The sequence below is a fragment of the Manacus vitellinus genome, unplaced genomic scaffold, assembly GCF_001715985.3.
Source record: "Manacus vitellinus isolate BGI_N305 unplaced genomic scaffold, ASM171598v3 scaffold_30_pilon, whole genome shotgun sequence".
Lineage (NCBI taxonomy): Eukaryota > Metazoa > Chordata > Aves > Passeriformes > Pipridae > Manacus > Manacus vitellinus.
The window spans coordinates 6,791,673-6,813,470 of NW_021940291.1; the positions used below are offsets into that span (position 1 = coordinate 6,791,673).

Below are 21,798 nucleotides of genomic sequence, written 5' to 3' on the forward strand. Positions count from 1 at the left end.
GAGGAGGCGTTGCCCGTGAGGGAGTCGCGGTCCCAAGACCAGAGAGAGCAGCCAGGCAAATCTACCCCATTGACCAGCGGCTGCAAGGACAAATAAAAACACGCGGCACTGCCTTTCAGTGTTTTATATACATATATATATATATATATCTATGGGTAGGTACGTGACGCATGTATGAAAGGGGAAAGGGACGAACGCCCGGTCCCTCCAACGCGCCGCGGAGGCGGGCCCGGCGCGGCCGCCCCGCCCGTCCCGAGAAGTGGGTCGGGCGGTGCCGTGATGGGAAGTGGCGCGGCGGCGGCCCCGGCCGTTGAGCGGCCCCGGCGTGTGGAGGGTCCGGCGGGCCCCGCAGAGCAGTCGCCGACATGTCGCGGGGCTCCATCGAGATCCCGCTCCGGGACACCGACGAGGCGAGTCGGGCTCTGGGAGGCGGCGGGAGGGGCTGCGGGAGGAAGGGTGGTCCGTGCCGGGGCGCTGCCCCTCGTAGTTGTGCCCCGGGGGTCGGTGTCGCTGCTTTCCCTGAGGTGCCGCAGGTGTGTGTCCAGGGGAATTCTCTCCGAGGGTTGTTCTGTCAAATTTTTCTGACCTCGCTGTTTGTAAACAGCTTGGCGCTACTCAGACAGGCAGGGCAGCGGGTCCTCTGGGGAAAGTTACTTCAGGGTGGGTTTAGAAACTTAAGTAAGTTTTCTTTAGTTACGATACACGGTCCCAAGCCAAGGTTAAAAAGATTTAAGCGAAGTGTTTGGAAATTTCCAGGGCGTTCTAAAGCTAGAAGTTAAATCGTTCCATATCAGATACTAAGTGAATAGTGTAGCTAAGGAAGTTATTGAAACATAACTGCTTACAGGTTGAAGAATATTCTCTGTGAACATATGCATCCACGCCCTTTTATATATATGTTTGTATATATATTTTTATATATATCTATATATACACCATACATATATATACACATACATGTATACACATATGTCATATGTATATATAGAAAAAAAATTTCACGTGACCGTCATTGAATTTTTAAGTCTCACAAAGGTGCTTTATGGATTTTGCATGTTGGAGGGCATTTTCTTCTGTGACAGAAGTTTCTGTGTGAGGTGTCGACATGGATAGTTGATCACGGTGCTGCTCTTCAGGTTCTGCCTGGGACTACTTAGATCCCAAAGTTTGAATTAATCACTAAAGATTGCTTTAAAACACTACTCTCCTTCCCTCCCACCCTTTTTTTTTTACTTCCATTTTGTGTTCGCTGAGTTGGTAATACCTATTTCTCATTAATAACTGTATTAGTTCATGGATGAGTGTTGCCCGAATTTGAAAACATCATTATCTGTTCAAACAGGAGGTACTGTGCAAGACAAAACTAAGGGTAGTGGCAGAAATATTTTTGCTGGTCCTCTGAAGTCTTGCATAGGCAAAGCTATAAGCCCATATAAATTGGATTGCTTTAATTCAGCCTAGAGAGAAGGAGTCCTTGCATTGGTAATCAGGGTACAAGCCTGGGTACAACTGCACCTCTCCCTGGCTGTCAAATTGACTTGTAACATAGATGACTAATATTAAAGGTAGCATGACTGAGTAGCAGGTGAACTAACAGGCAGTTAAATTGTGTTCCCAAATATCCCAATATCTGTTCCTTTTTCCTAGTTTTTTAATATCAGAAGAGTGGATCAACATGGGAAGACAGTCTTGCAAAATAATCTTTGCATGATGAAGAGTTAATGTGGTTTACTGATGATGACTGCAGTTGTGAATTTTCAGAAATTTAGTTGTCTCTTACTTTCCTTGGGCATTGAGAGGACTTTATGAAATTTCAGGACTCTGAGATAAGTCTCGAGTATTGGCCCTCTGACATCTGATAACTTGGAATATTTTGACTCTGTCCTAGCTTTTTGTATTACCTGTAGGAAAAGTTTTAGAAATTCAGCAGTGTGCAGTCAAGTTGATTATTAGCTGGACTGTAAAAATTCCAAGCCTGAAGTCCACAGTGAAAGAAGTTGAGTTAACATCTCTGCTTATTCTCCCTGAGTGGTATTCCAAATATTGGGTTGTCTTTTCTGTGTTATTTCTGAGAGGCTGTCGCTTTGGTCTTGTACAGAATACATTACCTTATCTCTTCCTTCTTTGTCCGTAACCTTGTTTAAACACAAGCAATTATTTATGTTTTGTGCTCTGAAATGTCCAGCTTCCTTTGAGCTCAGTGATAGATGGTGTTTATTAATGTTTTGTGAAAAGCTAATCTGTGCTGTTTGGTTCTAGGTTATCGAGCTTGACTTCGATCAGCTGCCTGAGGGTGATGAAGTGATAAGTATCCTGAAACAGGAGCACACCCAGCTGCACATATGGATTGCCTTAGCGGTTAGTAGATATACAGATTGTGTATTTAAATGTTATATTCACAGAACAATAATAATTTCCACTTCCTTGCTTTTGTGGCCAGGGATAACTGAATCCTGAACAGGAACTTAATGGGATCATTCAGTCACTGACTCGAAGCCTGATATTTCTGATTTGACATATGCATATTAAGATCTTAATTTCATCCTTTTTTCGTGAAGCAGTGCTGCTTGAGGCTTGCTTTCTGAGTTGTTTTTTTATATTTCAGTCAATAGTTTTCCTGATTTGTGCCTCTGGTTATGCACTTCATAAAAAAGGAGGGGGCAGTGTCTATACTATGGAAAGTGTGGTGAAATGTGCAAAAAGACAAAAGTTCAGAGGAAAGCCATTGGAATCTTTACTTATAAATACCTCACAACCTGGTGTTTTAAGATGGTGAGTCACTGGGACATGTTGCCCAGAGAAGCTGTGGATGCCCCATCCCTTGAAGTGTTCAAGGCCAGGTTGGACAGATCTCTGAGCAACCTGGTCTAGTGAAAGATGTCCCTGCCCATGGCAGAGGGGTTGGAAGTAGATAATCTTTATGATCCCTTCCAACCCAAACCATTCTATGATACCATGACAAAAATATTTGGTGTTATCAGAATGCCTCTGTCTGGTGATCCCTACATTTACATCTGTTTCATCCCTACATACTGGAAAAAGAACCTGTGTGACACCCAAAGCATGCACTTGATATGTTATGTGCTTGCTGGGGTAGCACTGTGTGTTAAAACTGTGTGTTTCCTAGCTGGAATACTACAAGCAAGGGAAAACAGAAGACTTTGTGAAGCTGTTGGAAGCTGCACGCATAGATGGCAACCTGGACTACAGAGACCACGAGAAGGATCAGATGACCTGTCTGGACACCCTGGCAGCCTACTATGTGCAGCAGGCTCGGAAGGAGAAGAACAAAGACAACAAGAAGGAGCTCATTACCCAGGCTACCCTGCTGTACACTATGGCTGACAAAATCATCATGTACGATCAGGTAAAACCAGGATCTGCTTAAAAATCCATATTTGTAAATGATTTAGTTATTGTAAAGAGAGCAAGTGTTGATTCACTAAAGGGAAGATAGGAGCTGCTCAGGCTTTAAAGTTTTAGTGTCGTACATGTAAGCAAAACTTGTAAATATCTAAAATGTGTGTGGTATCACCAGGAATGATTATCTCTAGCTTGACACATGTGATAGAACTACTTCAGTCAACTCTTGGGGGTTGGGAAAGAAGCATTTATTGTTATTCTCTTGCTTGGTGATATGTGAACTTTAGAAGGGATGATGAAGACCCTTTCTGTTTTATTTTACTGCTGATGTAAGATAAATCAATCATAGAAAGCATTGTAGTGTAGCCAGTTAATCTTTCCTGTAGTCCAAACTTCATATTTTACAAAGATAAATTTATTGCAAATTCTTTTTCTTGATTAGAATCACTTGTTGGGAAGAGCCTGCTTTTGTCTGCTTGAAGGTGATAAGATGGACCAAGCTGATGCACAATTCCACTTCGTGCTCAACCAGTCTCCAAATAATATTCCTGCCCTTCTCGGTATGAGTTTATGGGTATTTGTAAAAACCTGGTCTTTGGAGTTGAGTTTTGAAATGGATTATGTAGTTAAGAGGGCTCATATGTGAGTAGACAGGGTGTGATCAAGAGGTGACCAGAAACACGTGACAGAGGCTACTTTACACTTGGGAAGCATGCATAGGTGGAAGAGCTGGGAGAAAGTGGAATGTTAGCTGGCATCTTCTGAGACTTGTGGGCATACATACAGTCCAACTACTTATACTTCCCTGATGATGCCAGTGAGGCTGTGCACTCTGTTGAGGGTGAAGATACTGCTGGTGAGGGGTCAGTGGGCTGTAACACTTGTGATTTAAGTTGTTCACTAGTCTTAGTAAGTGTCTTTCCTCTGGACCAGGAAGGAATTAAGTTTCTGAAAAAAAAAAAAAAGGAAACATAAATTTAATGTGTTCCCAGTTTGATTTTTTTTTTCATGTACTTGACATCATCAAAGATAACCAAAGATGTAGTTGTCTGAATTTTCTGTTAGTTTTTAGCTGTAACTTTTGAAAATTGGTACAATTTACTGAATAGTACTTGTGTTTCTGGTTTATAACTGCTTTGTTTTTACTTCTGATTTATCCATAACAGGTAAAGCATGCATTTCTTTCAACAAGAAGGATTACAGAGGAGCCCTTGCCTACTACAAGAAAGCACTGCGTACCAATCCAGGGTGCCCAGGTAAGGCAGAAGGTATTTGCTACTGGAAGTATTTGCAGTCCTTGCAAACTAATTAGATTCAAAGGGCATTTTTGTGGTTTATATCTGTCAGAAGAACCCCAACCCTCATTACAGAGGAGTTCAGGTGTTCATTGACTTGAAATATTTCTTAATTGTTAGAGAAGGAAATTGTGTTTAGGAAAATACTGGGTTTTTTTTCTAAGTATTACCTTTTAAAGACCTATTAGAAAATGAGAAGTTGTATGGGGAGGAAACTGTTCAAGACTCCTGAAAAATTTATCTGTGAACTCTTGGAATAAGGATTCAGAAATGACGTATCAATAATGAACCAAGACATGAAAAGTAGAATTCTACCTTTAGTGCAGTTTTCCTGGTGTTGTATTATTTTCCTTATGCAAAAGTCTGGGAAAGTGATGGGTGACAGCTGTAAAAGTGATACATATGATTTAGGTATATTAGTTCAAGGTATTTACATTAGGGAAATAAACACTCAAAAGTCTCTTGAGATATATGCTATATTTTGTCATAACCTTTCTGAAAAAGGATTTGTTACAAGGTTGATGTGTGTTCTGTGGTCTGCTTTACCATGAGACTCATTGCTGCAAAAGTGCATTTAGAAATGCAAGCCTTACTTTTCAAGAAACATCTTTCCTTCACTCCCCTTCTTCATACAGACACGGATTTGAAATTGCTGTTTATAAACGTTTGTATTCTTAGATCACAAGCAGTCTGAAAGGGCAATATGATGTAAATGTTATGTATTAGTCTATCTGTAGGTGGTCATGGAAGTTAGAGGATGATAAACAGCATTTTTGTTAGCAGTGAAGTGGTTGTTTGAGGAGAAATGCCAGCCAACTTGCTTATTTGTCCGTGTTTTCTGAAGGCCTGATAGTCTTGGGTGAACTTAACCTGCCTGAGAAATTTCCAGCCCTTTCATCTGGCCAACTTTTAATGCTTTCCTCTGTTATTTTTTAGTACATTTCCATAAAGTAGGTTATTATTTGGTTAGTGTCCAAGTCTTTGGGAGATAGACCAATGTTCTCAGGAGTAGGAAGAAATAAAGTCTTACTAATATGTTCAAGTTTTGTGGCCACGCGTGGGAGGCGCCTTTAAAAACTGCAAATCCATAGATGGCTTTATAGGTTTTAAAAATTCTGCTTTCACTTTGTTTGATGTCCAGATTGTAAAAAAAAAAAAAAAAAAAAAAAAAAAAAAAAAAAAGTCATAAAGTTGAAACTCTGGGATTCTGAATGGTGTCCCCTTGTTCCCTAGCCGAGGTCCGGTTAGGGATGGGCCACTGCTTCGTGAAACTCAACAAGCTGGAGAAAGCTCGCCTGGCCTTCAGCAGGGCCCTGGAGCTCAACTCCAAATGCGTGGGGGCCTTGGTTGGACTGGCTGTTCTGGAACTCAATAACAAGGAGGTGGGTCTGACTTGGCGAAATCCGTGCTCAGTTCACTTTCTTAGCTGAAAAAGCAAAATTTTTATCCTCTGAAAGGTGGTCGAGTTTTTAAAATGGGTAATAACTTTTGTAGTGAAATGATTGCGAGTCTGTGCCACTATTGAGTGATATTATAGATATGTACTTGTGAGCAGCATGTTCTGAAAAAAAGAGCTTTCTTCTATTGTTAATAATCTTCAACTCTGTTATTTCTGGAGGTGTTAGCTACAGAACAACAGTGCTAGGTTAACTATTTCTATTAAAATAATAAAAATCCATGGTGAGATATATGAAGGAAGGTCAAGGTAAAAGATGCATTCCCGGGGCTTTAAGGAACATAAGCTTTCAAACAAGTTTTAAAGTTACAGTCAGTCAGTCTTGGCATGCATGCCATGTGGTAAACCAAAGAGTAGGCAAGAAGAAATTTTAATTGGACTGATGAAATGATGATAAAGTGGTGATCCTGCTTCTCTAGATACTGTATCACTAGAAAAATACATATGCTCATAAAGCTTAATTGGGATTGTAACTTCCTGAGTTTGCATTAACCATCTCAGATATTATCAGTGGAAGATGAGACCTTTAAGTGTTAAAAAAAAAAAAACATTGTTACAAAATTGTACGTTGCTAAAATCTGTAGAAAACTTAGTTCCCTAGAAAGATCTTCTGTTAGCACAGAATGTCTGAAAATTTCTTAGTTTACTACATCGTGGGTAAAAAGTATATCTGTTGAGACTTCCATAAAGAATTCAAAACATGTGGGCATGAGAATTTTCTTACCTAAAACTACAGAAAGAACCAAAAATATTCTAAAGTCAGATTTTAATAAATAATTCTATGGATGAAAAGCTAATGAAACCTGATATCTTTCATTTTTTTTCCTGAAGACCTTTTGACTGAAATCAAGGGCTGAGCCCACTCACCTTAAGCTTCAAAAAACCATGATTAAAAGCTGAGCCACTCAAATAGGTTTTGTGTTCTTTCTAAGCAATGTATCATTTATGCTTTACTTCTAACTGTTTTTACCACTTTTACTGCAAAATTAGTGTAGCATGGAAGAGTTGACACGGGGGAGGGAGAACATTTTCTCTGGGGAAAAGATTCTCTCTGAGTAGCAAACTAATTGACATATTTTCTGTGCTTGGATATTTCTAATGTTTCTCCCTCCCAGATGATGTTATGGTGTGAAATCAGGGTTGAGGTCACACTGTGTTCTCACTGAGGTCTGTCTGATCTCTGGTTTTCTTAAATGAAAGTGCTCAGGAGCCTTGAGACCTCTGCCTGTCTATTCCATTTGGTTGAATTTGGACATGAGTCTCAAGTTATTGGAGAACTTGAACATATGCACAGTGTTATTGTAAAACACCTTTACCTTTGAAAATTAAACCAGGAATGATCCAGTATCTCTTAATCCAGCTATGTGGTTATGCTAGGTTTGGAAAGATAGTGCCTTTTCCAACTGACATTATTTTTTTTAGCTGCCTTCAATCTTATATCTCAACCTCATAAAGCCTAATCTGTTCAATAGGATACCTTTCTGCTAATAATAATTGCAAAGTAAAGCACAGATGTTAGATGATTGCTAGATACCATTCTTGGTGTTTCCCTTCAGAAATAAATAGAGATTTCAACTCACATGCTTGTGATCCAGATTTCATGGGTATTCTAAATAAAGAGCAATTATCTTATCAGTTACAGATTTGAAATTGTAGGTAAGTCAAATTTTTACCCATGGAAAACTTTCTTTAAAGTGTAAAGTTTCCGTAGAAAAGAGTAAGTTGAAATTATGATATTCCTATTTAAAACTGCAAACTTCTACCATTTTTTAAAATTAGAACTAATTTGAACATGAAAATATTTTCATTTCACTGTTGAACGAGTTGGATGAAATGTTGAAACCTAAACCAAACAGGCAAAGTGGGGACACTGAACAGTAGAAGGTACAGAGGGAAGGCTGTCAGGGTGTGAATGTGAAATGTCAAAGGGCATCAAGACTAAGTTTTCCATTGTTGGTTTTTTTTTTTCCTAGAAAGTCTTGCTCTGCTTTTCTTCCATCCCTGTGTGGTAGCTTCACTTCCCTGTATGCTGCAGGGAGAAAAGCTAGTAGCTGAATTTACCTTTTTCTGTGAGCTCAGTATGGTTTTGTCAGACTTCCTGCAGCAGCCTAGGCTGAAGAGTAGCTTTGAAGTTGTTAATAAGATCCAGCTGCTGATACCTGTCAGTGTTTCATTTAGGCTGATTCCATCAAGAACGGTGTTCAGCTCCTCTCTAGGGCTTACACGATTGACCCCAGTAATCCAATGGTGTTGAATCACTTGGCTAATCACTTCTTTTTCAAGAAGGTAAGAGATCTGTGAAATTTTACAGTTAAATATTTATTGACCTCTGAACAGCAAGAATTCCAGTGTTAGGTTCAACCTGATTTTAGTGGTGCCTGATATGGAACTGTTAATCTAGATGGACAAGTGTAAAGTTTTTGATCTGAATTTTCTATAAACCTTTCTCAAGAAAACCAAGAAAAGGTACACTTATTTCTAATGTCAAGGTCACCTTTGTGTCCTGAAGGGTTTTTGTTGCTTGGGATTTTTTTTTTTTTTGGTTGGTTAGTTGGGTTTTGGGTGGTTTGTTTGTTTTTTCCCCCCTCCCCACTCTTCTTCCATGCTTTAAAATATGAAATAGAGAAATTTAGTAACAGCTAAAACTAAATCTGTTTTTATTTAGTCAGTGCTGTGACTGAAGCTTTGTTGTATTTTCCAGCTATCCATGCTTAAATAATAAATCACTTGACCATAAATAAAGTGAAGGCTTTCAAATTTCATCTGACTTCCTTTTTTTCAGGACTATGGTAAAGTACAGCACTTGGCTCTTCATGCTTTCCATAATACAGAAGTGGAAGCAATGCAGGCAGAGAGCTGTTATCAGCTGGCAAGATCTTTTCATGTTCAGGTAGGGCAGCTTTTAAAAGCACCCTTTGAGCTTACACTTAAAAAATCTGTGTTATAAAAGTTCATGCAAAGGTTACCTTTAAAACCACTAACTGTTCTTCATTTAATTCTTTTTAATTAGGAAGATTATGATCAAGCTTTCCAGTATTATTACCAGGCCACTCAGTTTGCCTCATCTTCTTTTGTACTTCCATTTTTTGGCTTGGGTCAAATGTACATTTATCGTGGGGACAAAGAGAATGCATCGCAGTGCTTTGAAAAAGTTTTGAAAGCCTATCCTAACAATTATGAGACCATGAAAATCCTTGGATCTCTTTATGCGGCTTCAGAAGACCAGGAGAAACGGGATATTGCGAAGGTGACTTTTGCTTCTGCCACTGTTATACTTTTATATCCAAGAGTTGAACTTGAAAGTCAGACCTGAAATCAGACTGCTCGTCAAGTTGCATAAAATTTGGAGTTAGTTGGCTGTAGGTGTGGAATATTTCATGTGGGCTGTCCCAAGAGATCCTCCTGGCTGTGAAGAGCCAAAACTTCTGGGCAGAACTGACACTACTGGGCTCTAGCTAAAGCACGGCCAGGAATTTAGAGGATCCCCAGCTTCATGTTTGGTACTATGGTATTGGTACAAATAGTACTTAGTACTATAACAAGGGCAGAATTCAATTCTTCCCATATATCTTAAAATTCTCTGAAGGTGGTAAGTTAGCTTGTGATTTCCTGAAGACAGCAAATTAGCTGGTGGTTTCCAGCTAACACTTGTCCTGGCTTATGTGGAAGCACAGTTGTGCTTTTTTTAGATGAAAGGTGTTTTAAATCTGGTGTTGGGTAAATAAATGCAAAAAATAGTAGACATCACTTCTCTAGTGTCTTGTGTTGGTGTGATGGTTTCTGCTTCTCTAAGACTTGAAGCAGGTGTTCTGTTCCACAGAAAAACAGAATAATGAAGGAAGGAAAATAATGCAGGTTTTTCTGTGACCACATTGTGCAACTGGTTGGGATGTTTTCTCCTGCGGTATGGTATTTATTTGTAGTGTTAAAGTTAATGCCTTCACTCCTTTTTATTTTATTTCCATTTGTTTAAATTGTTCACAAAGTGGCATAACTATTTTCTGCTGTTTTTCAGGGGCATTTAAAGAAAGTCACAGAACAATATCCTGATGATGTAGAGGCGTGGATTGAACTAGCCCAGATTCTAGAACAGACTGATATCCAGGTATTATTAATACACAACTGGTGAATTACAGGTAATTCCATAAGAGCACTTAGAGCTCATTCTCTCGTTTCTCTCATCCCCTTTCTCTCCCTTTGCTCAGGGTGCCCTGTCAGCCTATGGAACCGCCACCCGCATTCTGCAAGAGAAAGTACAGGCTGATGTCCCGCCAGAGATCCTGAATAACGTGGGTGCTCTGCACTTCAGGCTGGGGAACCTAGGAGAAGCGAAGGTGTGCAGTTCCTCAAAGCCTTAACTGAGTTTCTTGATCACCCAGAACTTTTCCTTTAAGACAAGTGTTTCACTCCTCTTTTCTTTTAATACTTCAGAAATACTTTCTGGCGTCCCTGGATCGTGCGAAGGCAGAAGCTGAGCACGACGAGCACTACTACAATGCCATCTCCGTAACAACGTCCTATAACCTTGCCAGGCTCTATGAGGCCATGTGCGAGTTCCACGAAGCGGAAAAGCTGTACAAAAACATTTTAAGAGAACATCCCAATTACGTTGATTGTAAGGAACAGTTGGTGTTTTAGTTCAACAGTCGTCCTTATAATACCAAAAATCTTCCTGTTTAGTGTCTTCTGGTCTCCTTATATCCATCTTCCCTTCTTTTCAGTGTTTTGGGCTCTGCTTACCTACCCGCTATTTTCCCCACTGGTTTGTTTTTTCTTTTCTTTCGAGGTTTGCATCGTTCCTGTAGTCCAATCTCCAGCTTTAAACCTTCTGAATATTAGTAAATCATACTATACTCCAAAAATCTAGCAAAATTAGCTGCTCTAGACTTGCATACTTTTGCCCACTTGTTCCCCCGTCCCAACTGAAGCTGTAGGGATTTTTTGTCACCATTATGGATGGACGTTCCTCTTCATGTGCTGTGTCTTGTTTTGAACAGAATATGAAAGGTATCTTAGTGTTTGCTGTGCTTAGCCCATCAAGAAAAAGATTGCTTTTGAAATTTTGAAATATTTTCTTTGTTCAAGGTGACTTCAGCCTGTTCCCTGATTTTTTATTTTCTGGTTTTATTTTTAGGTTACTTGCGCTTGGGAGCTATGGCCAGGGATAAAGGAAATTTCTATGAGGCTTCTGATTGGTTTAAAGAAGCACTTCAAATAAATCAGGTTTGTGACCCTATAAGTGTTTAAAGTTAAAACACTTGAAATACTAAGTTAACTTAAATTTTAATTTTCCTTTTGTTGTGTTTTTATTTTGTTTGTTCACATAAACTAGGGGAAGAAGAGAGAACTACCATAATCTGCTCTCTGTGTGTTTTGTTTGCTGTTTTCTTTTTTAATATGGAATTCTATTTCAGAAAAATAGCACTTTAGACTTGGAAAAATAATCTTGCAAAGGAAAACGGTGCTCTTGCAACTTACAGTGAGTTTTTATTTAGGACCATCCAGATGCTTGGTCTCTGATTGGCAACCTTCATTTGGCTAAACAAGAGTGGGGGCCAGGACAGAAGAAATTTGAAAGGATATTGAAACAGCCCTCCACACAAAATGATACTTATTCCATGCTGGCTCTTGGCAATGTCTGGTTGCAGACTCTTCATCAACCCACAAGAGACAGAGAAAAGGTAATGGACATCTGGCTGTCCTCTGTGTGTGTGTTTGTTGATTTAGTTTTTGAACACTGTTAGCTATTCAGAGCCTTTTCTTGATGCCTGTTTGGCACCTTATAGGCCATGAAACTTCTGAGATGATCTTTTAATTCCCCGTTAGAAAAGTGAGTGATGAATTGGGGGTATTTCTTCCTGCAGGAGAAACGTCATCAAGACCGTGCATTAGCGATCTACAAGCAAGTGCTCAGAAATGATCCAAAGAATTTGTATGCTGCTAATGGCATAGGTGAATATTAGACTCTAGTTTTCCTTCAGAGGTGATCATATTCTTATGTTTTATGCTTTAATATATAATTGGTTTTTTGGGGCCTGAACACTCTATAGTGGAGTACAGGAAATGGCAGCTATGTCAGTTTTTGATAGGGAGCTTTTTGATAGGGAGCTTTATTCAGGCAGTATTTAATTTTCTCTGGTAGGAGTACACAGCACATGAATCTGGAAGCTTACACTGTACATATTACTTTCCTCTTAGGAGCTGTGTTGGCACATAAAGGATATTTCCGTGAAGCTCGTGATGTGTTTGCCCAAGTGAGAGAGGCGACAGCAGATATCAGTGATGTGTGGCTGAATTTGGCACATATCTACGTGGAGCAGAAACAGTACATCAGTGCTGTGCAGATGGTAACACCTCCAAATTGAACTATGTAATGTGTTAGATGACTTCTGGGTTTTTCTCTGTTGACATGGCAGCTTGTGAAAGTTTCTGACCAATATCTTAATGAGTTCTAGGTCTGTTTCTAACCTACTGTTGGCTGTCAAGTCTAGGTTTAAAAACAAACTGCCGAATGTGGGTGAAGGGTAACAAAGCACCTGTCGACTTTTGCACTGTTGTTTTGTTTTTTTTTTTGTAGCAGAGTTCAAACATAATTGGGAATTTTGGTTTTGGAATTAATTATTAGTCAGAGAGTTTTCAGTCAGTGTAGTTACTGTACGTGATTTACATTCAGATGGTACTGAAGTAAAGAAATACAATTTGCTGCTGGGATTTTTTTAATAGCAACAGTTCTTATTTTTGTTGTTGCAAATGGCTGCATGAAGAACAGTCAGAGCTGTCTGAAAAGCTGACTGTGCCATAATTTCTCTCATCACCTTAGCATCAGTGGTTAATTCATGCAGGAAGAAATCTGTTGAGATCAGCTAGTTCGACCTGCTCAAGCAAGCGAACTTTCAAGTATCAACCAGTCCTAACTAAATTGACTCAATTAGTTGATCAAAAGCATACAAATAAACTTTAAGAAAAAAAAAAAGCATATGTTGGACAGGACAGAAGCTCAGAACAAACTTATGTCATTAAGACTGAGGCTTGAAAATACTTAATTCAGAGCTGTTCTGAAGCTTTTTCTGATGCTTAATAAGGAAGCATTGCTGAGCCTTTCTTACCTGATCAAGACCTCAGTGGTCTCTATCCTCCAGTGAACTGCTGTTAACAAGCTTGAACATATTAACATGTGACCATGACCGTGTTCATTCTCTTGTGTTTGAATTGGGTCTGTTGTGTTTTTTTTTTTAACACTCTGTTTTTATTGCCAAAAACCTTAATGGAAATCTAATTTTAGCAATTGTTCAAGCAGCAAATCACGGTGGAAAACTGGGTGTGACTTTCACCTTTTGATTTGTGAGGAAAAAATATTTCACTTGTTTGCTAATATATTTGAGAAACGATGTTCCTGGAAATGTGTTTATTTACTGAGGTGTTTTATTGTTCCCTGGGTTCTGCTGTGCAATCACAGTCTGAAATATGTGATACTGGACTCAAAGGGAGATGAGTTGAATTTGCTAGCCTAGCTTACTGCAGCCATGGCAATTACCCTAGTGAGTTCTCCACCCTAAAGCACACAAATCTGAGGCAGTCTTAAGCTAAGTACAAAATCTTTGATGCTAAAGGTGAGTGAAAACTGGGTAGTCACAACACAGTGGGATCCAAGAGTAGTGACTCCAGGCACTACAGTTCAGGGCGGTTTCCATATCTGAGTGGGAAATAAAACTTACTTTGTATTCCTTGCCTTTTTGGAGGTTTAGAAAGGGTGAATGATTGCTTGAGAAAAGAATATATCAAACAGAAGGTGCTCATTACCGAAAAGGATAAGTTTGGTGACTGTTTGAACCTTTAATTCTAGACCCACCAAACCTGAAGTAGCAAGCCATCTTTTACACTTTACAGCAACTAATATCCCTTGGCATACCAGGTTCCTCAGCTAGGTGGAAAGAACAAATTTGATGTTGAATTATCTGAAAGGCGTGGGGTTTTTATAAACTAATTGTGTCAGATACATGGAATTGCCACATTAGGTATTTTTCAACTTGTAAAATACCTTGTGTGAGTAGAGAAAACAGATCTTTTATTCCTCCCTCCATACTGTGGAGAATATTTGAATGGCCTTAAAATGAGTCACGTAGGTTAGGCTTAATTACAATAGATGGTACTTGCAAAGTAGTCTGTATTTTAAGACCTACAGAGCCTCTTGGGCTGCTGCCAGTTTCTAGAAATTATGGGTACTTGCAATGGAATATGAGAAAAAGTTTTCTGCACAGTGAAAAGAAGGCATCCATGTAGCACGACACACTTCTTTAAAAAACAAAAAGCATATTAGCAGTAGTGCTTTTTAGGAAGAGAAGCATTTTCTGGGGTTAGCTAACCAAAGTAACAAACCACTGTCACCTCTTACTTTGATTTTTTTTTTTCCCCCATTTCAGTATGAAAACTGCCTCCGAAAGTTCTACAAGCATCAAAATACTGAAGTCTTGTTATATTTGGCCCGGGCGCTCTTCAAATGTGGCAAATTACAGGAATGCAAACAAACTTTGTTAAAGGTACGACTGTAGAACATCATGTATCACAGAGTAAACTGCTGTGAGTTGATGTGTTTGTGTCTCTTCAAATTCGGTGCTCTGGGATTTAAATGATGGTGCTTTATTCTCTGTGTGTCATTTCAGTCCACCTCTGTATCACACTGTAGCTTATCTTAACATCCTTTTTCACAGGCCAGGCACGTTGCACCAAGTGATACAGTCCTGATGTTTAATGTGGCTTTAGTGCTGCAGAGACTGGCTACCTCTGTCCTGAAAGATGAGAAAAGCAATCTGAAGGAAGTGCTTAACGCTGTGAAAGAACTGGAGCTCGCCCACAGGTAAAGGTCATTTAGTTCTAGTCATTATAATCTATTTTGTTAATCTGGTTAGAAGAGCAGTCATCTGTGAAGAACTGTGTGTAATTCCAGCGTTTCTGGTAGAAAAACAAAAGATTGGGCCTGACAAAACTGGGCATTCAGACTTTCTCCAGAGCCCGTTTTGTTTGAGCAAGTGCCAATATGTATTTCTCAAAGGGTTTTGTTACTGCTACAGCCAAGATGCCCTTCTTCCTGGAAATGCACTCTTGAAAAAAATGTTGAAAATTATTCTATGACTTTAATACCTTTTTATGACTTCTTTCAAAGCAAACTATAAGGCTAAAAAACAAATCTGTGTAAGCTTATGTTGTATATATCTTATATTGTATAAGCATAGTTAATGCCTGGCAGTCTCTGAAAACTAGTTTCACCCTCCTGTTGGCAAGTAAAGCCTGAGTACTGTCATGGCTCAAGAAGCAGTTTTTTAAGTGCATTTGAGATATTTTAGTTCTATTAAAAAAAAAAACCAAAAAAATTTTAGGTGGATACCAGCGTGATTAATGTGATCCAATTGTCACCATCCTTGAACCATTTATTGTGCTCCTGGTTTCTGGTGTAGCTGGGGCATGCTTTGTGCATTCCTAGCTCTGCTGTGATATGGAGGATACAAATTCTAACGTACATTTAGCAAGAAGCTTGTTATTTATTGTCCTGAAGAGGTTGCAGGGATTTATTTTTGCCTATTAACTAAAACTTTTTGGAAAATACTCTCCGTAATCTAAAACTTGAGCAAGGGATTATTTTATTCATACACACCAGAATTTGAGTTCAGTCCAGTACAAAAGTACTTCATTTAAAATGTCTCTGTGGGTATATGGGAAGAAACTGGCAACCTTGACAGTTAGAAAGTTGTTTTCCTGTAAATAAGGTGGAGAAGCTTTTCAAAGCACTGATCCTCACAGTTTACCAATCTACTCAGAAGCTTGCTGTATGTGCAAGGGTGACTGGGTCAGAGAGGCTGTTCTGAAAGGATTTTTAAAAAAATAAGTTTTCCTTCCTTTTCTTATGCCGAATTCAAGCATGTAAGCTGGGACAGATAAGGAATAAATCTATTGGGGTCAGCAATGTACTTATTGGTTGGAGCCAGTGAATGAATTCTTAGAACTCTCTTCAGAATTTTTTCCTCTCTAGAGCTGTTTTAAAATGGTTTAAATGTTTTAAATTTGGAGAACTTCTAATGTACTTTTTATCTTCTGTATTAAAAGAGGCTGGAACAGAGGAAATTGGTGAGATTTCCTTATCTCATGTTGAGTTCTACAGGTTTGTAATTCAGGAGTAAATGCTTTTGTTCTAAGGCAAAATTGCAATAAATATGTAAGTGATGCCATATTTGCTGAGTTTTATTTGTTTTTTGTTTTTTTTCTCCAGGTACTTCAGTTACTTGAGTAAAGTAGGTGATAAGATGAGATTTGACTTGGCCCTTGCTGCTACAGAAGCCAGGTAAAAAACCAAAACCACAAACAATCCTCCATTCAGATACCAAGTGGAATATTTTTGCCCTGTTTTTTTTGTGTTAAAACTAGATTTCAAAATTTCAACTGCCAGTTTCTTAGAACAGCAGAAATACAAGTGCAGGGTTACTCCCTATCACTATTTCCTTCTTTTTCTGTCCTTGCTTTCTACCATTTTTATGTGGTCTAAAACTGTCTGCCATTAGCTGAAGTCACCAAGCTTTAGTGTTTTAATGGCAAATTTTCCATCAGTGAGTGCAGTGACATTTATTTAAACATTTCTACCTCTTACTGTTTTGACTCTGAGTGTAATAATCGAGCAACAGCTTTCCTTTCACTGAGATTTTTTGAGTGTGAATGCTTGTGGGTCATGGAAAGCTTTTGTTTTGCAGAGTAGTCTGCTTTAACTTTTGCTCAGGGGTACTGAGCTTGTACACAAGCCTATCCAAATTGGTCTCCTTGTAAGCTTTTTTCTTAGGTTTTCACTCAGTATGGCCTGTGTTTCATTTATTGCACATTCTTGTAAGATTTCCATGGCCCTATACAAATGACATCTGTTGGCCATCGTGCACTGTACATCTGAAATGCTTATCCTTAAAGCATTTTGTGCAGGGCAGAAAACTTTAATACTGAAAGAAATATCATTTTAACATCTGCTAAGAGGATATTGAAAGCACCTTGCTTTAATGTTTTGTGCAACTTGACTACTTTTTGTGCAGCCTTAACTCTTACACAATTGGGCTTTTTAAGCTCGAATTTTAACCTACCCTCCTGCTTAGGTTTGTTAGGATGTTACTTCTGAAGCTATCCAAATTAGTTGGGATGATTCCTTTTATGTTCACATGTGGGTCTTCTGTATATGAATTGGCTGAATGCAAAGCCATATGTTCTGAAATTATGTATCACAAGATAAATCAGCTTACTAGAAAGTGCTTTAATTCACTCAAAAACCTGCACTGCTCTTCTTTGTGCTCTTTCAAGGAGCTTTTTTGGTCTTTGTTGGGGATCTGAAGGTAGTGTTGTGGTGCATGCCCTTCATAATTTGCCATTTGTTTTTGTGCCATGTGTTTGCCACCTTCCTTTACCTGAGAACCTTGCACGTTGCAGGCAGTGCTCCGACTTACTGAGCCAGGCCCAGTACCACGTGGCTCGGGCGCGCAAGCAGGATGAAGAGGAGAGGGAGCTGCGTGCAAAGCAGGAGCAAGAGAAGGAGCTGCTTCGCCAAAAACTGCTTAAAGAACAGGTTTTTATTCTGCTAAATTCTCTGTGTTACATTTTTTTTAACTATACTTAATTTTTACAAAGCATATACGTTTAGCAGTATGCACGCTTCTCTTGCTCTGGGGTGGTACTTAACAGTGCTGTTTTTCTTAGTCATAGCAAGTGCTAGCAGAAAATATTATAGCTAAGAGGTGATGCTCACTCTTTCTTCCCCATAGCCTCAGAAATAGATTTTTTAGTTTTATAATGAAGTAAAATACATGTGCCAGAATTTTTTTTGCCATCAAATTTCTATACTGACAGAGGCTGGATGAGGAAGAACTTGGTGCAGCAGTTCTTTTGGACTTTGGCCTTCTCTACCGTAGGCTTGTAGAAATTTATTTTTTTTTTGCCATGTGGACCTTCTTGTGACATAGGCTGTCAAAAAGCAATTTTCCAGTTTCTTGACAGCAAGTAATTTATCCCCTGTGATAATAATTGCCATGATGCTGCAAATACAGCAGTAATGGTTGGTTTTCTCGATGTTTCAGGAAGAGAAGCGCCTAAGAGAAAAAGAAGAACAGAAGAAACTTCTGGAACAAAGAGCTCAGTATGTGGAGAAAACCAAGAATATTCTGATGTTCACTGGTGAAGTAGAAGGATCAAAGGAGAAAAAACGTGGTGGCGGTGGAGGCAGGGTAGAACAGATTTTTTTTTTTTTCTCTCTCTCTCTCTTTGTTTTTTTTTCTTTTTTTTAAATTAAATGTCCTTCATATTCCCCTTTTGACATATGGTCTCTTGCAGGAGCACAGGTTTTTAATTTCAAGTTCCTAGGCTCCACTGAGTGAAATTGCACTAAAATGTAAAACTTGGAAGCTCATACTTGAAAGTTCTGAGCATGGCGGCATCACTTAAGTCTGTTCAATGTGGTTGTTAGAATAACAGATTATTTTATTATGTACAAATTTGGGATCAGTTTCTAAATGATATCAGTCTTGTGCCAGCTTTTCCATAATCTCTAGAAGGTCTGTGTTTTCATATCTTTCAAAACATGTTCAGATGAAGTGTCTATTAAGAATTGTTTTCTGGTAACTCTGTAACTGGAAGGCAAATAATAGGTTGTATTGTGTGTGTTTATTCCAGCGTTCCAAAAAAGGAGCAGGGGAATTTGATGAGTTTGTCAATGATGACAGTGATGAAGATCTACCCATATCTAGGAAGAAAAAGAAGAGGAAGGGCAGTGGCAGTGAACAAGATGGGGAAGAAGAGGAGGGTGAGAGAAAGAAGAAGAAGAGGAGGAGGTAGCTGATACTTTAATATTAGACTTCCCTGAGAAATAGTAGGGCTTTTAAGTATATTCTCGTGCAGCCTTTCCTAACAGTTTAAAAATGAACTGTTGGCAAGAGGTCACATGGTTAATTTTAATTTACACACGCACATTTTAAAGCTTAAACAGCCACTCTGCAAAAGAAGTTCGAGTAGCACTTGATAAACTGGACATTTCTTGAGATTGATTTTTTGTTTGTTTTAAGGTTTTTTTGCAATGTTATGCTCTGTATCATATGAAATGTGTTTCTCTTTAAGGCCCCAGAAGGCAGATGAGGGGAGTGATGATGAAGAACACGAAAATGGCCCACGACCCAAAAAACGCCGTCCACCCAAAGCAGAGAAAAAGAAAGCTGTAAGTGAAACCCTGAATAGCTGCATCGCTTTCTAAATGGGTATTTGGAGTTCAGCATTTACCCTAGTCAAGAGAGATTTATTAATGTTGAAAATTCCAACAAAACTTCTTGAAGCCAACTGCATATGAGCTTATTTTTATCCTCCCTTATTATTGCTATTGCTGCTTCAAGGATGAAAAGGATATTTCCAAAGCCATCTAGAATTTAAGTGATAGTAAATGGAAAATTTTTTGAAAAGCATGTCTGGTTTTGTGAATGTGTTTGTGTTTGGGCCCTGTGCTTTAACCAGCCACATGAACAATCTTTGTTTTCCCCCTGTACAGCCCAAACCAGAACGTCTGCCTCCTTCAATGAAAGGAAAGATCAAATCTAAAGCCATCATTTCATCAAGTGATGATTCTTCTGATGAGGATAAACTCAAGATTGCTGATGATGGGTAAGAACCTTAATTAACTTTGTACGAACTTAGTTTCAGTGCATGCCTTCAAGAGAAAATGCAGTGTTAATGAGATAACACAAAGGTGATGAGAACTCTTTCATTGTACTCACTTCCCATCACAGATTAATTCTGCTCATTCTTCTAGCACTAGCATTACTCAAATCCTGCTGTCTCATTTTCATTTGCAGGTAGGATAGCACCTTATAGCACCTCTTAATACCTTTTTCCCTCCGTTTTTCCCTGCAGACATGCTAGAAATAGCAACAGTGATTCAGAGGAGGGGGAGCAGCAGCACAGCAAGCGCATTGTTTCCGACAGTGACTCCGACAACAGGAACAAGTCTGGCAGCGAGGCCGGCAGCCCGAGGAGGGCCAGCGTCCGCGCCTCCGAGGAAGAGTCTGACAGCGACAGGTCTCCCAGGAAGAGGAGGCGGTCGGAGTCGGAGCAGTCGGACAACGAGTCCGTGCAGTCGGGGAGGAGTCGCGGCTCCGGCGGCTCCGAGAACGAATCTCGTCCGGCTTCTCGCAGCGCCGAGTCCGACAGAGAGTCTGAGAGGGCGTCTGACAACGAGGGTTCTGCCAGAGGCTCTGGTAACGAGTCTGAGCCAGAGGGATCCAATGAGGAGGGCTCTGAAGGTGGTTCGGATGACAGCGATTAGATCTGAACTACAGACCATCTTTTAAAAATTTTCGTGTAAATATGTTTCAGTTATAGGGAAAATGCAATTTTTATATTTGAAAACTGTGATTTACAAAGCCCTTAATGTCTTAGTGAGGTGTTGTGAGACCTTCTTGTGATTCTCTCTATTGGTTACTAATGGATGTTTCTCTAAGTTGGCTTCTGTATTCTTAATTTGAAACTGCTGTAGGTGCACAGAGTCCCTGTCCTATAGTCAGCACGCCAAAGACAGAATGCATTTAAAAACTATGGAACATAAAATCTCTTTAGATGGCTCAGTGTGGCTAAAACCATGTTCTCTACCTATAATGCATAGATGGATCTTAAAATCCTACCAGATGGGACAAGGAAGTGGATATTTATCTTTTTCCTCACTCTGAGTAAAGGTCAGTAGGGGGGTTTTTCTTACTTTCTATGAAGAATAAATGTGCCATGGTGTGACTCTTTGTTTCCAAGAGGTTTTGTTCTTTTGCTTCTGTTTTTGTGTTAAATCAGCTGAAAAGATGCAGATCTTAAATTTTACAAACTAGCAATGCAGATGTGGGAGAAATACTTAAATTGGCAGGTAAAAACATTTGAGAGAACTCTGTATTGCTTGAGAAGGGTAAAGCTGCCAATGTCACAATAAACTGTTCCTGCTTATTTGCTTGGAGTGATTTATTTTGCCCCTCAAAAGGTATAAGCAGAAATTGTGAAAATGTTAAATTTGACAAAGGAGTCTGCTTTGAGGGAGCAGTCTTAACTATATTTTAGCTTAAGTGTGTGGCTTTTGGAATTAAGTCCTTTCATATAATGTGTTCAGGAATAACAGTGAAAAATTGCTGTGTTGTAGACTAAAGTAAACCTGATTTCTCTCTGCAGTTCTGTATTTTGTACCAGTCCAAAGAAATCTTTCTTTTTTTCATTGGTCATGCACTCCTATGTTAAGTGTTTGCCAAGAGAAGATTATGTAGACCTGGATAGTGTATCACTACCAGTTTTAAGAGACTGCATAGCCTGAAGTATATTGCTTTGTTTTTAGGAGTTCTGGATTGTCACTACTGATGGTTCACTTGAAGCACTGCCTGAAAGTGAAGTTTCCCATGCTGCTATTTGTGGTGTGCTGTGAGCATGAGCTGTTCTCGTTGTGTATGGGGTTTTCATGTGTTTATGGGCTGTTGGTAACCACAGCAGAGACACAGAACAGTTGGGTGTCTCTCTTTGTGGCTCAGCTTGGTATCAAGTTTCTATCTGTGGCCTTACCTAAAACTTACATGTTTGGTAACATTCAGAATAGAAGAACAACAGTCATGTTTGTTGGATCAGAGCAAAACCGAATCTTAACTCAGTCTGCTTGTCACA

General features: G+C 39.3%; 1 protein-coding gene across 1 annotated transcript; it reads left to right on the top strand.

Moving 5' to 3' along the window:
• Nucleotides 1–302: 302 nt before the first annotated feature.
• Nucleotides 303–21,099, top strand: CTR9 (CTR9 homolog, Paf1/RNA polymerase II complex component). Its single transcript, XM_018076014.2, has 25 exons — nucleotides 303–410; nucleotides 2,260–2,358; nucleotides 3,128–3,367; nucleotides 3,806–3,923; nucleotides 4,530–4,619; nucleotides 5,892–6,040; nucleotides 8,293–8,400; nucleotides 8,897–9,004; nucleotides 9,125–9,361; nucleotides 10,130–10,219; nucleotides 10,320–10,448; nucleotides 10,546–10,729; nucleotides 11,249–11,337; nucleotides 11,610–11,795; nucleotides 11,979–12,066; nucleotides 12,313–12,461; nucleotides 14,535–14,651; nucleotides 14,823–14,968; nucleotides 16,376–16,447; nucleotides 17,566–17,701; nucleotides 18,210–18,356; nucleotides 18,802–18,959; nucleotides 19,243–19,339; nucleotides 19,664–19,776; nucleotides 20,026–21,099. The coding sequence occupies exons 1-25, from the start codon at nucleotides 366–368 to the stop codon at nucleotides 20,435–20,437; spliced, it is 3,507 nt and encodes a 1,168-aa protein (XP_017931503.1). The 5' UTR covers nucleotides 303–365; the 3' UTR covers nucleotides 20,438–21,099.
• Nucleotides 21,100–21,798: the final 699 nt, after the last annotated feature.

What these genes read in the sequence shown, in the direction of transcription:
- CTR9 (XM_018076014.2), top strand. Translation starts at nt 366, where the DNA reads ATGTCGCGGGGCTCCATCGAGATCCCGCTCCGGGACACCGACGAG. An exon ending in AAGCACTTCAAATAAATCAG is followed by an intron (nt 11,338 to 11,609) that starts GTTTGTGACCCT and finishes GTTTTTATTTAG; the next exon opens with GACCATCCAGATGCTTGGTC. An exon ending in AAAAACTGCTTAAAGAACAG is followed by an intron (nt 17,702 to 18,209) that starts GTTTTTATTCTG and finishes TCGATGTTTCAG; the next exon opens with GAAGAGAAGCGCCTAAGAGA.